At 36.4% G+C, this 12,702-nt stretch overlaps 3 protein-coding genes across 3 annotated transcripts; 2 read left to right on the top strand and 1 right to left on the bottom strand.

Moving 5' to 3' along the window:
• The first annotated feature begins 227 nt into the window (after positions 1-227).
• Positions 228-3,989, top strand: LOC124824573 (endoglucanase 24-like). The gene is made up of 4 exons (XM_047297016.2): positions 228-830; positions 2,068-2,367; positions 2,846-3,007; positions 3,108-3,989. The coding sequence occupies exons 1-4, from the start codon at positions 429-431 to the stop codon at positions 3,711-3,713; spliced, it is 1,470 nt and encodes a 489-aa protein (XP_047152972.1). The 5' UTR covers positions 228-428; the 3' UTR covers positions 3,714-3,989.
• A 1,684-nt stretch (positions 3,990-5,673) lies between these two features.
• Positions 5,674-7,309, top strand: LOC148204324 (fructose-bisphosphate aldolase, chloroplastic). Its single transcript, XM_088107520.1, has 5 exons — positions 5,674-5,964; positions 6,062-6,171; positions 6,254-6,344; positions 6,453-6,722; positions 6,845-7,309. Exons 1-5 carry the CDS (start codon positions 5,731-5,733, stop codon positions 7,121-7,123), a joined length of 984 nt encoding a protein of 327 aa, XP_087963646.1. The 5' UTR covers positions 5,674-5,730; the 3' UTR covers positions 7,124-7,309.
• Positions 7,310-9,308: 1,999 nt separating this feature from the next.
• On the bottom strand, positions 9,309-11,516 carry LOC148204323 (DEAD-box ATP-dependent RNA helicase 47A-like). Its single transcript, XM_088107519.1, has one exon. The coding sequence runs from the start codon at positions 11,167-11,169 to the stop codon at positions 9,505-9,507; it is 1,665 nt and encodes a 554-aa protein (XP_087963645.1). The 5' UTR covers positions 11,170-11,516; the 3' UTR covers positions 9,309-9,504.
• Positions 11,517-12,702: the final 1,186 nt, after the last annotated feature.

Here is a 12,702-nt window from a genome sequence, read left to right as displayed (position 1 = left end):
TTTTTTACATGATAAATAATCATACATACGGATATTTAATTAATTTATAAATGAGTATTAGTTATAATAATGGTGCAGCTTCCGTGAGGAAGAGATTCTGCTTAAGAATAAAAGTGAATTAAGAAAGAAGAAGAAAGAAATAAAATGGGACCCACAAGAAATAAAAGCTCCCACACCTCTCTTCTCTTCTTCTCTCCGATACTGTTTCTGTTTGCATGTGACCTCACTGACACTCTCTACTTTCACTGTCGGCGCTTTCATCGCACTCATACTCTTCCGCTTCCCTCCAAATCGCTCTTTCTCTCTCTCTTACTCTGTTCCTTTCTCCAAACTTTGCTTTCAAGTTTTCACCCCGTGACTCCCTCTCTACCACCTCTGCATATAAATAACACCCACTTCTCACCGTTAACCAACCACCGCAACCTACAATGGCACCTCCCAACCTTTTTCCGTTTCTTCTTCTCCTTCTTCTCTCTCTCTCCGTCACTGCTCACGATTACCGGCAGGCATTGTCCAAGGCAATCCTCTTCTTCGAGGGCCAACGCTCCGGATTCCTGCCGCAGGACCAGAGAATGCAGTGGCGCGCCAATTCGGGTCTCGGCGACGGCTGGACCTACAACATCGACCTCACCGGCGGCTACTACGACGCCGGCGACAACGTCAAGTTCGGCTTTCCCATGGCATTCACCACCACAATGCTCTCCTGGAGTGTCATCGAATTCGGAGACATGATGCCTCCCGACGAGCACAGAAACGCGCTCGTGGCAATCCGTTGGGCTACCGATTATTTGCTCAAAACCGTTTCTCAGCCCAACCGCATTTTCGTTCAGGTAACTAACTTAATCAACAACAACTCACATTTCCAACAATACCCTTCATTTTACTTTATTTCATTTCTACCCAACGTTTTATGCCAATGGCTGTTTAGTAAATTCTCCTAACTCGAAATGGGTCCATGGATCACGGGCGCAAGTATGCCATCATCTCCTTGTTTTTACTAATTGATAATGTACTTTATTAATCTATTTATTTATTTTTACCTATTTAATATAATCCATATTTTATTTTAACGACTGTCAGTTTTCGTTCTTTCTCGTTACATAATCGATAGTTTCTCTAAATATATTATTCGCGAGTCTTCAATATTTAAACTTTTAAAATTTGGTTTTATATCGTAATCATTTGCATACTTCTAAGTAGCATTATGTTGATAAGATTTCATGGTCATGCATTTTTTATGGCTTGATACTATGATATCTATAGATTATTTGTTAGTTAATTATAATTATGACAAGTGTTACGAAGAGGCATGAGAAGAATATTTTTATCGAAAAAAGAGAGGGAATAGTGCTAGTATTCCACAATCGCCCTGCATTTATTTATTTCTATCTGTTCATTTCAGTTGATTTAGCAATGATGGAGGATTTCTTCACTTTTCGTTTTGTTTGTTTATTTATAGCTTAGGAATACATCAAATTTATCACCTGTTATAGAAATATATATCACTTTTCTATTTAGCAAAGTTTAGTAAACTCCGGCACTACGCTTGAAAATATATTGTTTTGGATAATATATTTACCATTTTTAAAATCATTAAATTATTTATTAAATGGTACACAATTGAAATAAATTAGGCGTATTTTTATATTGATTTTTCGTAAATGTTTGGGAGGCGGTGGGTGAAGATAATGTAAGAACCTTTTGTTGTGTCTGTTTCGTTTTTATTTTCTCACGTAAAATACGCTAGTGTAGGTGGTGACATAAAATTTCATAGAATAACTAAAATTAAAAAGTAGGAGTATTATTTGCTAATTATTTGTCTTTTTTGGAGATGCACGAGTGCACCGTTTCTCGAAGTCCGTGAGTTTCACGGCTTATCAACTTCCCTCTCCTCATTTCATAAGGCCAAATTTAATTAATTAATTTATTTTTTTGAAAGAATATACATTACCAACGCTCCAAGGATTGCAGTGTATTCAATTCCCCGTGAATTTAACGAGTAATTATAATTAAAGAACCGACTAATGAGAATTAATTAAGAATATGTGGATGTATGTGTGGATATAGGTAGGCGATCCAATCTCTGACCACAACTGTTGGGAAAGACCAGAGGACATGGACACAAGAAGGACTGTGTATGCCGTTGATGCACCGAATCCAGCTTCAGATGTGGCTGGTGAAACTGCTGCGGCACTAGCTGCTTCGTCCATGGCTTTTCGTTCATCGGATCCTGCTTATTCAGAGACTTTGTTACGAAATGCTGTCAAGGCATTTCAACTTGCAGATAACTATAGGGGTGCCTACAGTGATAATGCTGATGTTAGGGATGGTGTCTGCCCATATTATTGTGACTTCGATGGATATCAGGTAATTAATTCACTTGTTACTTTCAATGTGTTTGTCTTTTCTTTTTAGATGCAATGGATCATAATAATAGCCTTACAGGATATTGTTTGCAAGTTTCAGTCCACTAGATTTATTGCACAATTCACGTATATTTATTTACACAGGATTAGAAAAAGATTACGACAAATAACGACGCAATAGTGTAAAATTCTATAATTCGATGTTTGTTCGTTGGTCTCAAAATTAAATCCATTTAAACTTTATTTAATAACTAAAAAATTAAACTTTATTTAATAACTAAAAAATTACTTGTTTGCTTTGATATAATTTATTCGCATGATATAAATTAACATGGGTCACAAGAATCCTTGGGACAATCAGCACGAAACTATATTGGACAAATATAATAGTATTTGTAAGCAATATCTATGTATTTATTATATGTGTGCATTGTGGTCCATTTTTTACATGTCAATTGTGATTTACTTAACATGAAAAGGACGAATTGTTATGGGGAGCGGCATGGCTAAGAAGGGCCACTCAAGACGACAATTTCCTGAACTACATTCAAAGTAATGGTAAAACCCTCGGTGCTGAAGAAAACATAAATGAGTTCGGTTGGGACAACAAGCATGCTGGCCTTAATGTTCTTGTCTCTAAGGTCAGTCTCCCATTTGTCCTTGCAATAAATACAAGACAAATTATAAATTATGAGAAGTACTCTTATATATCATTCCCACAATATTCGCATGAATTTTTAGGAAGTTCTAGAAGGAAACGAACTATCTCTTGATTCGTACAAGACTTCGGCGGAGAGCTTTCTGTGCACGCTGATACCCGAAACATCAAGTTCGCATATAGAGTACACTCCCGGTGGACTCATATACAGGCCAGGAGGCAGCAACTTGCAGCATGCAACTTCAATTGCTTTCCTCCAATTGGTTTACGCTAATTACCTATCACGCACTTCACAAACCATCAATTGTGGGAACATCTATGTTAATGCACAAACACTTCGCCAGCTTGCTAAGAAGCAAGTTGATTACATTTTGGGCGATAACCCAATGGGTATGTCGTACATGGTTGGGTATGGCAACAAGTATCCACAGCGCATACACCATCGTGGCTCCTCCTTACCCTCCATTAAGGACCATCCTCAAGTCATTGCTTGCAAAGAAGGCTCAATCTACTTCAACTCATCCAATCCTAATCCTAATGTTCTGGTGGGAGCCATTGTGGGAGGACCAGGAGAAGATGATCTCTATGAGGATGATAGGGCTGATTTTAGGAAGTCCGAACCAACAACATATATTAATGCACCATTCGTTGGGATTTTAGCATACTTTGTTGCTAACCCCAATCCTTGATTGCTAACTATAATTGCTATCTTTTGTAAATAATAAAAGATATAGAGAAAAGAGTCTCTCATCTTGAGAAAAGCAAGAGTGAAGAGGCTTGCTTTGTGTTGGATACATAGAAGCAAAATGTTATACAATTTCAAGTCCCAGAAGCTGTTGGTGACTTTTTCGGCTGGGACGGATGAAGAGCAAATCGCTCGACAACTACAATTTTTTTTTTCTTATTTCTTATTTCTTATTTCATGCTTTTACCAAGAAATACGAGTAATTGTGCATTTTCCTTTTTCTTTGATTTTTCTCAGCACATCACAATGTATGAGTTCATGATTTGAGTCATGATTAGTTGGAAGATCATACCCGTGGCTTCATTTACAGTGATGTGCGGATTCCTCTGTACTGAACCCAATAAAAGAGTTCACGCGATTCAACTAGCTAACAGTTAAGCATCCGCCAAACTACCAACTGTTTAATATAAATGGATTCACTCACTAGTTCAATTAGTATGTCACCAATCTAAAATACTCACTCACCAATCTAATATATTAAAAAGAGTCTTAGAGAACTTATCAATGAATGGAAAAAAAAGTATTCATTTATGTTTTTGACAATAAATAGGTCATTGTGTTTATACTTTTAGACTTAATTATATTTTTAGTTTCTGAAAATTGTGTTTTTATTTTTTAAAATATTTATTGTAGTATCTCATGATTAAAAAAAAATAAAACTTTAGTTTCTAAATCCTAAATTGTTAATCTCTAAAATCCAGTATTAGAAACTAAAATGAACTTCTTAAATTACAGACTGAAAAAGGAATTCAATAGACTAAAAACATAATTAAATCACATTTTTAATTTGATTATAATCTGTCAAATTTTTTTTTTCCAAAAGAACTGTGAAATTAGTTGTGCGTTCTATTTAAAGTGAACTTTTGACAATCACACTTGAAAAAAAAAACAGAATTAACACATTTTATAGAGTTTAAAGATTAAATTTATTAATAAAAAAATATGAGAAGTAATAGCAAGTGTGATAAAAAAAATACAGGAATTAAAAATATATAAATACTAGAATCAATTAAGCTTTTGGTTGCAGGTCTAAAAGAAGAGTTTGAAGCACCTTTTATTTTCGTCTACCCTGACATCTCCAATATGTAATGAAGTAATGATACTGGGGGCAATTACTTCATGCACAGTATCATTTTATTCTTAGACCTATCACTTCCAGAATTTATTTTTCAGAACATAATAAATAATTATGGAAATTCTTTTCCAGAAATCAATATCACCCCTTCCATTTATGGAAATCATTTGATGGGGGTGCAGGAAGCCTGAAATGGACGCCTTCACTCTCACATTTTAAGGTTTTTATAATTACTGCTAAACAAAAAAACAACAAGAAGAAGAAGCCAACTAACAATTGTCACTCTCCTAATATGAACGATGGAAAAGGAACGACGGTGTCGTTGAATCTGCACCACTGCATAGAAAGAACCAAGGTTTGTGAAATTGGAAGACGACAAGAGCAGAAAATATCTTGGTGTTTGCATGCATTTGAACCGCGTAGAGGGAAGCTATGTGAGCAGAGATTATCATCCACGTGTCAAACGAGGAGCCTCACCTCAAAAGAGAGATGATTTGGAGAGTTATAAAAGCACAGAGAGGGATTTTATGTGTGGTAGAAAGCTTGGTGGTGGTGGTGGCTCAGATAAGATTGTATACCATACTTTCAACAATGGCCTCTGCTTCCGCCACTCTTCTCAAGTCATCTCCGGTTATCGACAAGTGCGAATGGGTCAAAGCTCAGACCCTCCGCCACACTCCGCCACTATCTGTCGTCAGATGCAACCCCGCTTTCACCATCAGAGCTTCCTATGCCGATGAGCTCGTCAAACCGCGGTATATTATATATTATATATAACGTAACTAACATATATCTAACTCGATATTAGTTGCGGTGAGTAGTAACGGTTTCATTGATGCGGTGAGTGTAGAAAACAGTTGCATCGCCGGGGCGTGGTATTTTGGCGATGGACGAGTCAAATGCAACCTGCGGGAAGCGTCTGGCGTCGATTGGGTTGGAGAACACTGAGGCTAACCGCCAGGCATATCGTACACTACTTGTCACGGCACCCGGTCTTGGTCAATACATCTCCGGCGCCATTCTCTTCGAAGAAACACTCTACCAATCCACCGTTGACGGAGAGAAGATCGTAGACGTCCTTCTTCAACAGAACATCGTTCCCGGTATCAAGGTCGATAAGGTAATTAACCCTCTGCAACTTAATCTCACTCTTATTCACTTTCATGGCAGTGTGTATGAATGTTAATATATAGGTGGTTTCGTGTACTGTAAACTAGGGTCTGGTTCCTCTGGCTGGTTCCAACGATGAGTCCTGGTGCCAAGGTCTGGATGGTCTTGCGTCTCGCTCGGCTGCATACTACACTCAAGGTGCCCGTTTCGCCAAATGGTCAGTGTTTTTCCCAGAATTTAATCATTTTCACATCTCACCGAAGTTTAATTTAATTTGTGTTTAATCTCTAACATTATAGGCGTACTGTTGTGAGCATCCCCAACGGTCCCTCTGCTTTGGCAGTCAAGGAAGCTGCCTGGGGTCTGGCTCGCTATGCTGCCATTTCACAGGTAACAAACAAACTCATTCAAATTTCATTAGTCATTTCAGTACATTATGACTCTATTGTTTAAATTGGTGGTTATTGATTTGTTTATTATGTAATGCAATGAAATTAGGAGAACGGGTTGGTCCCCATTGTAGAGCCAGAGATCTTGCTTGATGGTGAGCATGGCATTGACAGGACATTCGAAGTAGCGCAAAAGGTGTGGGCTGAGGTTTTCTTCTACCTTGCTGAGAACAATGTCCTGTTTGAGGGTATTCTCCTGAAGCCCAGCATGGTTACTCCAGGAGCTGAGTCTAAGGTTAGGGCCACTCCTCAGCAAGTTTCTGACTACACCCTCAAGCTCCTTCACAGGAGAATCCCACCTGCTGTCCCTGGAATCATGGTAAGAGCTCAGAAAAAAACGAAAACATTATTCCAATTCCAACATCCATCAATGCCTATGTTATGTTACTAAAACCATTGGTTCATGTAGTGACCAAAGTTGTGTTGTGTTGAACTGTGCAGTTTTTGTCTGGTGGACAGTCTGAGGTTGAAGCAACGTTGAACTTGAACGCGATGAACCAGTCTCCAAACCCATGGCACGTGTCGTTCTCCTATGCCAGAGCCCTCCAAAACACCTGCTTGAAGACATGGGGAGGGCGGCCAGAGAACGTTAAAGCAGCACAAGACGCACTTCTTTTCCGTGCCAAGTCCAACTCTCTCGCTCAACTTGGAAAGTACACAGGAGAGGGTGAATCTGATGAAGCCACAAAGGGGATGTTCGTCAAAGGCTACGTCTACTAAGATGTTTCATGCACTCAATTCAATCTATGTCATACACATGTTCCAGTAACCCAAGCTGTTTGCTGGAGGATGGAACATTAATCTGTCTAAATTGTGTTGTGCTTTTTATGGTCTTGGACACTACTTTTATTCATATTGATTACTTGTATCTTTTCAACTTAATGAATGAACTTCTCGCCATCGAAATTCGAATCTTGCACTTCAACGTGCATCATTGAAATGTCTTCCGTCTACACAAAATCAGTGTCAACTGTCCACAACCCCATATGTAATTTTGAAATGAAAGAAACATATACTTACATGATCAGTTGTTTTTATTTGAAACGACAGCGTATTGAAACTTATACATGCCTCTATTAGAGCAAGTTGTACAAGAAATTTGTCCCCTGTCATTTTCCAAATGCACCATCATCATCTGCAGTCATTCAAACCAATTCATGATGTACTTTCTACTTAACTATGAATTGGGCAATCAAACCAATTGCGCCATGATATAAATATGAATTTTCTATTCTTGCTAAAAGAAAGGAAAACTTTGATGTCATAATTTTTTTACATTTATTTTTGAGATTATTTCTTTTTCTTTAAAAATACAAGAATTAACTATTGATAACATCATTTTATCCTTATAAAGATTGTCAACTAGTAATAGAATGTTATAAAAAAAACTTTTTCTTAAGTTTTCAACACCCAATTTCCGGAGTAAATAATTTTATTTCAAAAATTAAATATCTAAAAGTTGACGTTTAAGAAAAAAAAAGAGAGGAAAAAATAGAAAAGGAATGAAAAAACAAAGAAAAGAAAATAGAAAAGGAATGAAAAAACAAAGAAAAGAAAATAGAAAAGGAATGAAAAAACAAAGAAAAAAAATAGAAAAGGAAAATGAAAAAACAAAGAAAAGAAAAAACAAAAAAGAATGAAACTGGGACTTTTTTTGTTGGCCCAACTCTCTAAATATTGGTAAATATATATATTTGCTATTTGCAACACTTTTTTTCTAAGTTTCATTTTTCAGTTTTTCACACTGTTATGGATCAAGCTCAATACATGTTTAATGGCCATCTCACAACTAATCCACTTAAATAAAGTCTTTTCCCTCGTGTGGTGACATATTTGTGCTGTTTCTTTCCCTCTTCACCAACTTTGTTCACAGAAAAGCGTGAATAATAATGACACTCACCACCCCATGCAACCAATCACATCTACTTTATATTTTATCCAAATAACATATGTAAAGTACTGGAAAAAGAGCCTAAGTCTTGTTTTCTTGTTCTTTTTTCATACATCAGGGGTTAAGTATTCCACAAATATATCGTATTGGAACTATGTTCTGGGATGACATGGAGCAGAGGGATTATCTGCAGAAGTAAGTCCTGGTCTCCAAAACCATGGTTATTTCTCTTGCACCTTTTTGTGTACAGTTTGTCCAACCTTTCAAATTCATTTGAATATAATGAAAATTTGCAAACACTCAATTTGCTTAAAAAAGCATTTATATCTTTAGAAGAAACAAAGATACTGCTGAAAGAAAGAAACTCTGGAACTAGAAGTCAAACTACCACTTTAAAATATTACAATCAACAGATTTGCATTATATCTGTTGTTTTCTTGTTTCATAGACGTAGAAAACAAACAATACTCTAAAACATATTAACAATGAACCTCTATTATTGAGTTTCATGATCGTAGAAAACAAACAATACTCTAGTTGCATTAGGCGGAAAATCAAAACTCAGCTGAATAAATCATATTTCTGTATCGGAAATAGAAATAGCCTATTTATAATCAAACATCAAAACCATAAATCAACTGACTGGCCCATAAATCCCAACTGGAGCACATGCAAAAAGAATTAATACAACAGGCATACTCGGGGAAAGGTCTGACTTCCATTTCTTGTTGCAATAAATGGACAATGACTTCATAAAGAGCATATTGAAATAACAGAATTTGTGGTCAATCAGTATATTCTAGTTTGAACCTTTAGTCAGTAGATTTCTGGTTATGGCAATCAGTGATACAAATAACAGAAATTGTGGTCAATCATAATGCATAACAGATTTATCTTCCTTTTTCTGCAAAAAGGTTATGTTATTCGAATGGTATGCAACTGATTTTATATAAATCATGTTTTCCAAAGTAATCTGTGACCAAGTTGTTCATAAACACAAAGGCAAAAACTCTATATCCAATACAGAGAAAACTAATTGAATCATAAGTGGTTTATGTGAAACAAATATCAGCTACCCTTATCACTTATCTGGTGTTCACTCATGTATAAGTTGTCAATAAGTACAATAGGTAAGAAGCAATATGAAGAATTATTAAATATGGAACATGGAAACTGCATCAATGATAAATAACTTGTAAAATACAACTCCTCAACTTGTAGAAGTGCTTAATGTTTTCTCTTCTTCAGTGACAAGTAGTTTCCCCTCTGAAAAATCACAGGTTGCAATTGGAATTCCTAGCTGCTTCTGCAATTTCTTCACAACAAACACTTCTGGTTCTTCACATATGGTTAGCACTGTACCATTCCTACCAAGCCGACCAGTTCGGCCAGCCCGGTGTGCATAATGAATTGAATCTGTTGGCAAGTCAAGATTAACCACAAGATCACATTCTGCCACATCCAACCCTCTTGCAGACAATTCATTTGTCACCAGAACTCTCACCTCACCGTTCTTGAATTTCTTCAGGGTTGTTGACCTAGCAAGCTTCCCTAGATCCCCATGTAACTCCACAGCTTTCATTCCACGGGCCTCCAGCTTGAAGACAACATCCTTTAGCTGTTTAGTGTGGTTCATGAAAGCTATCACAAATTTGGCATCCAGTGCATGAATACACCTTCTCAACACATCAACTTTGTGCTGCAACCTTGTCACACAGTAGTAGTGTTTCAGAGCAGGAGGCAGACTCTCCACAGCTGCTTGAGATGGCATAGCTGAGCTCGGCGAAGACCGGGATAAAGTGACAGGATCAGAGGGAGAGAAAGTGTCAAGTGGGACAATTTTCTTAGCTTGGACTAGAAGAGGGTCACAACCCCAGCTTCTAGCAGCCCTTACAACAGAAAAGGGCACAGTTGCAGAAACCATGATTAACTGACGCTCAGTCTTTGCTGAATTTGAGCTTGGGTCTACACTTGATCTCCTCCCTACATGCTCCAATATCCGGTGCATGTCTTCCCGGAAATTGAAAGACAAGAGCTCATCAACTTCATCCAACACCAAATATCGACATCCATGAGTGCGAAGTTTCCCAGATGCACTCAGCTCTGCTATCCTACCAGGTGTGCCGACAACAATTGCAGGTTTGTTTTTCTTGAGAGCGTCTTCCTGTCTGGTTCGGTTCGCACCCCCCACAAGCTGCTGAACCACTCTCTTGTTATCCATTCCTAGCACCTTCTCAAACTCCCTCACTATCTGCATTCCAAGCTCTCTAGAAGGAGCAACAACCACTGCTTCAATTCCCAACTTCTTCCCATTCTCATCACCATCGTCACCTTTCACCCTCAGCGGTCCAACAACCGAGAGAATAGGAAGCAGATAAGCCAGTGTCTTCCCTGAACCAGTGTAAGACTGAATTATGACATCACGGTTGTTCAGAATGGTGGGAACTGCAGCAGACTGAACTTCAGTCGGAACAGTAAAACCCTCCTCCTCTAGCCTCTCAATCAACACATGTGGGAGCCCAAGTTCTGAAAATGACTTTGCAGCAAAAGGGGCAAACTCCATTTGCTGTTTTTCTACAACCCTAAATGCTTTCTTCTTCTTCTCATTAGTGTCAAAGGGCTTTCCTTTGCTCTTGAGATTCTCACTGGGTGAACCAAATGGCTTAACCTTTTTAGATTTGGTTCTGTTCTCTGCTTCCGTTTCAGTTTGGAAACCTATGCTAGAGAGGGTGAGGGAACCAGGATTAGGTTCCACCTGGCTCATACACTTCACACTAGTGTGCAATAAAACAGATCTAGAAGCGGCCAGAGCCCTTCTCAAGTGGAGTGACTCACCAACAAGCAGAAGAAAACTAGACGAAATCAAAGCTGACATCTTATAAACAAGAAAAAAAGAACAATCTCGTATATGTCTTGTTCGTCCTCCAAATGGGACAAAAAAAATATTAATCGCTGCTAAAACCCTTTTGGAGGAAACCTTAAAATCTGATACGGATAAGAACGAGAAAACTTTCACCAAAAAGATGAAAACTTTTCGGTACTCTCTGTTCCAAGAGATGTGAGAAACTAGATGCTAATATCTCCACGATGTGAAGCAATCGCCATGAAGTAGCTAGCAAGTACCTGAATAAGGAAAATTGCTATCCTGATTGAGGAATTTGGCCATGGGGAAACTCCACAACTTTCAGCGCTCTTTGTTCTCGTTTGTGGAAGAAAAATCCTTCAGGGTTTATCTAAGATTTTTTTTTATACATTAAATTTAAAACATTTGATCCAATTTTAAATTTAAATTTTCTCAACAAAAGTTATAGTTATTTTAAAACAAAGGAGTATTTAATTATTGTTATTACAATTTTATTAGTACGAGTTTGACTGTAATGTATCTGTAACACCGTTGCATTCACATATTTAGTATTTAACTTATTTGTATTGTGCATAAAAATATGTTTATGATAATTTGAAGAATTAGCAAAAGTTGTTGTACTTAGGAAACAAAAACAAACATTATAAGTAGCGTTAGAGAAATATAGGGACATGATTTACATATATTAGTTTTATTAAGAAGGTACGATACATTAATCTGATTTCAATCATAAGAAATGATATGATTTTCAACTCAAAATAATAAGTTAATGAAATTTCATTTTTATATAATTATATAATAATTTTCTATATTTATAATGATTATTCAATATTTTTTAGAATTTACTTTTAGTTTAATATGTTTTTTGTATTTTTTTTAAAACTTTATTGTGATTTTTTCTGTTTAGAAATGGAGGGTGGTGGTCACATACAAGTTTAACTTCACTTTAAAAAATGACGTTGTATTTTATACTCGTTATATTGAAACACATGCAAGCTGCAAACCTTGTACAAGGTGGAGATTAGCAGAAACCACATCGAATCTTTAAAAAATGTGAAATTATATTGACTTAAAAATAGATTGTGAAAAAACGTTGAATAATTACTATAAATATAAAGATTAAAAATTATATTAAATCTGTAATTTTTCTCTTAAAAAATTCTGATGCATGTCAAATAAAAATGAACATTAGATAAAAATTAAACATAGAATTTTTTTTATACATTTAATAAGATATATTTAATAAATTAATTAAACGACTGATTATAATATGTTTTATAATGAATAATGTATATATAATTAATAGAAATACGTGCTTTCATTTTTTATTTATTTTTATTTGTTTTGTAGATTGGATTTGATTTAATGTTTTTAAGTTTTGAAAATTAACTCATTTTTTAAGGGGGTGTTGCTCTTTCCACCACCCCAATTGCTCCTGCACCTCCTCATTATTTTCTTTTATTCCAAAAATACCCTATACTTGCCCGCTATATTCAACAATCTTTCTCTTTCTTTCTCATATTAATGGAGGATTTACATGGCTCA

Source organism: Vigna umbellata, chromosome 2, assembly GCF_029865625.1.
Source record: "Vigna umbellata cultivar VRB3 chromosome 2, Vumbellata_1.0, whole genome shotgun sequence".
NCBI classification, from domain to species: Eukaryota; Viridiplantae; Streptophyta; class Magnoliopsida; order Fabales; family Fabaceae; genus Vigna; species Vigna umbellata.
This window is presented reverse-complemented; position numbering and strand designations above follow the sequence as displayed.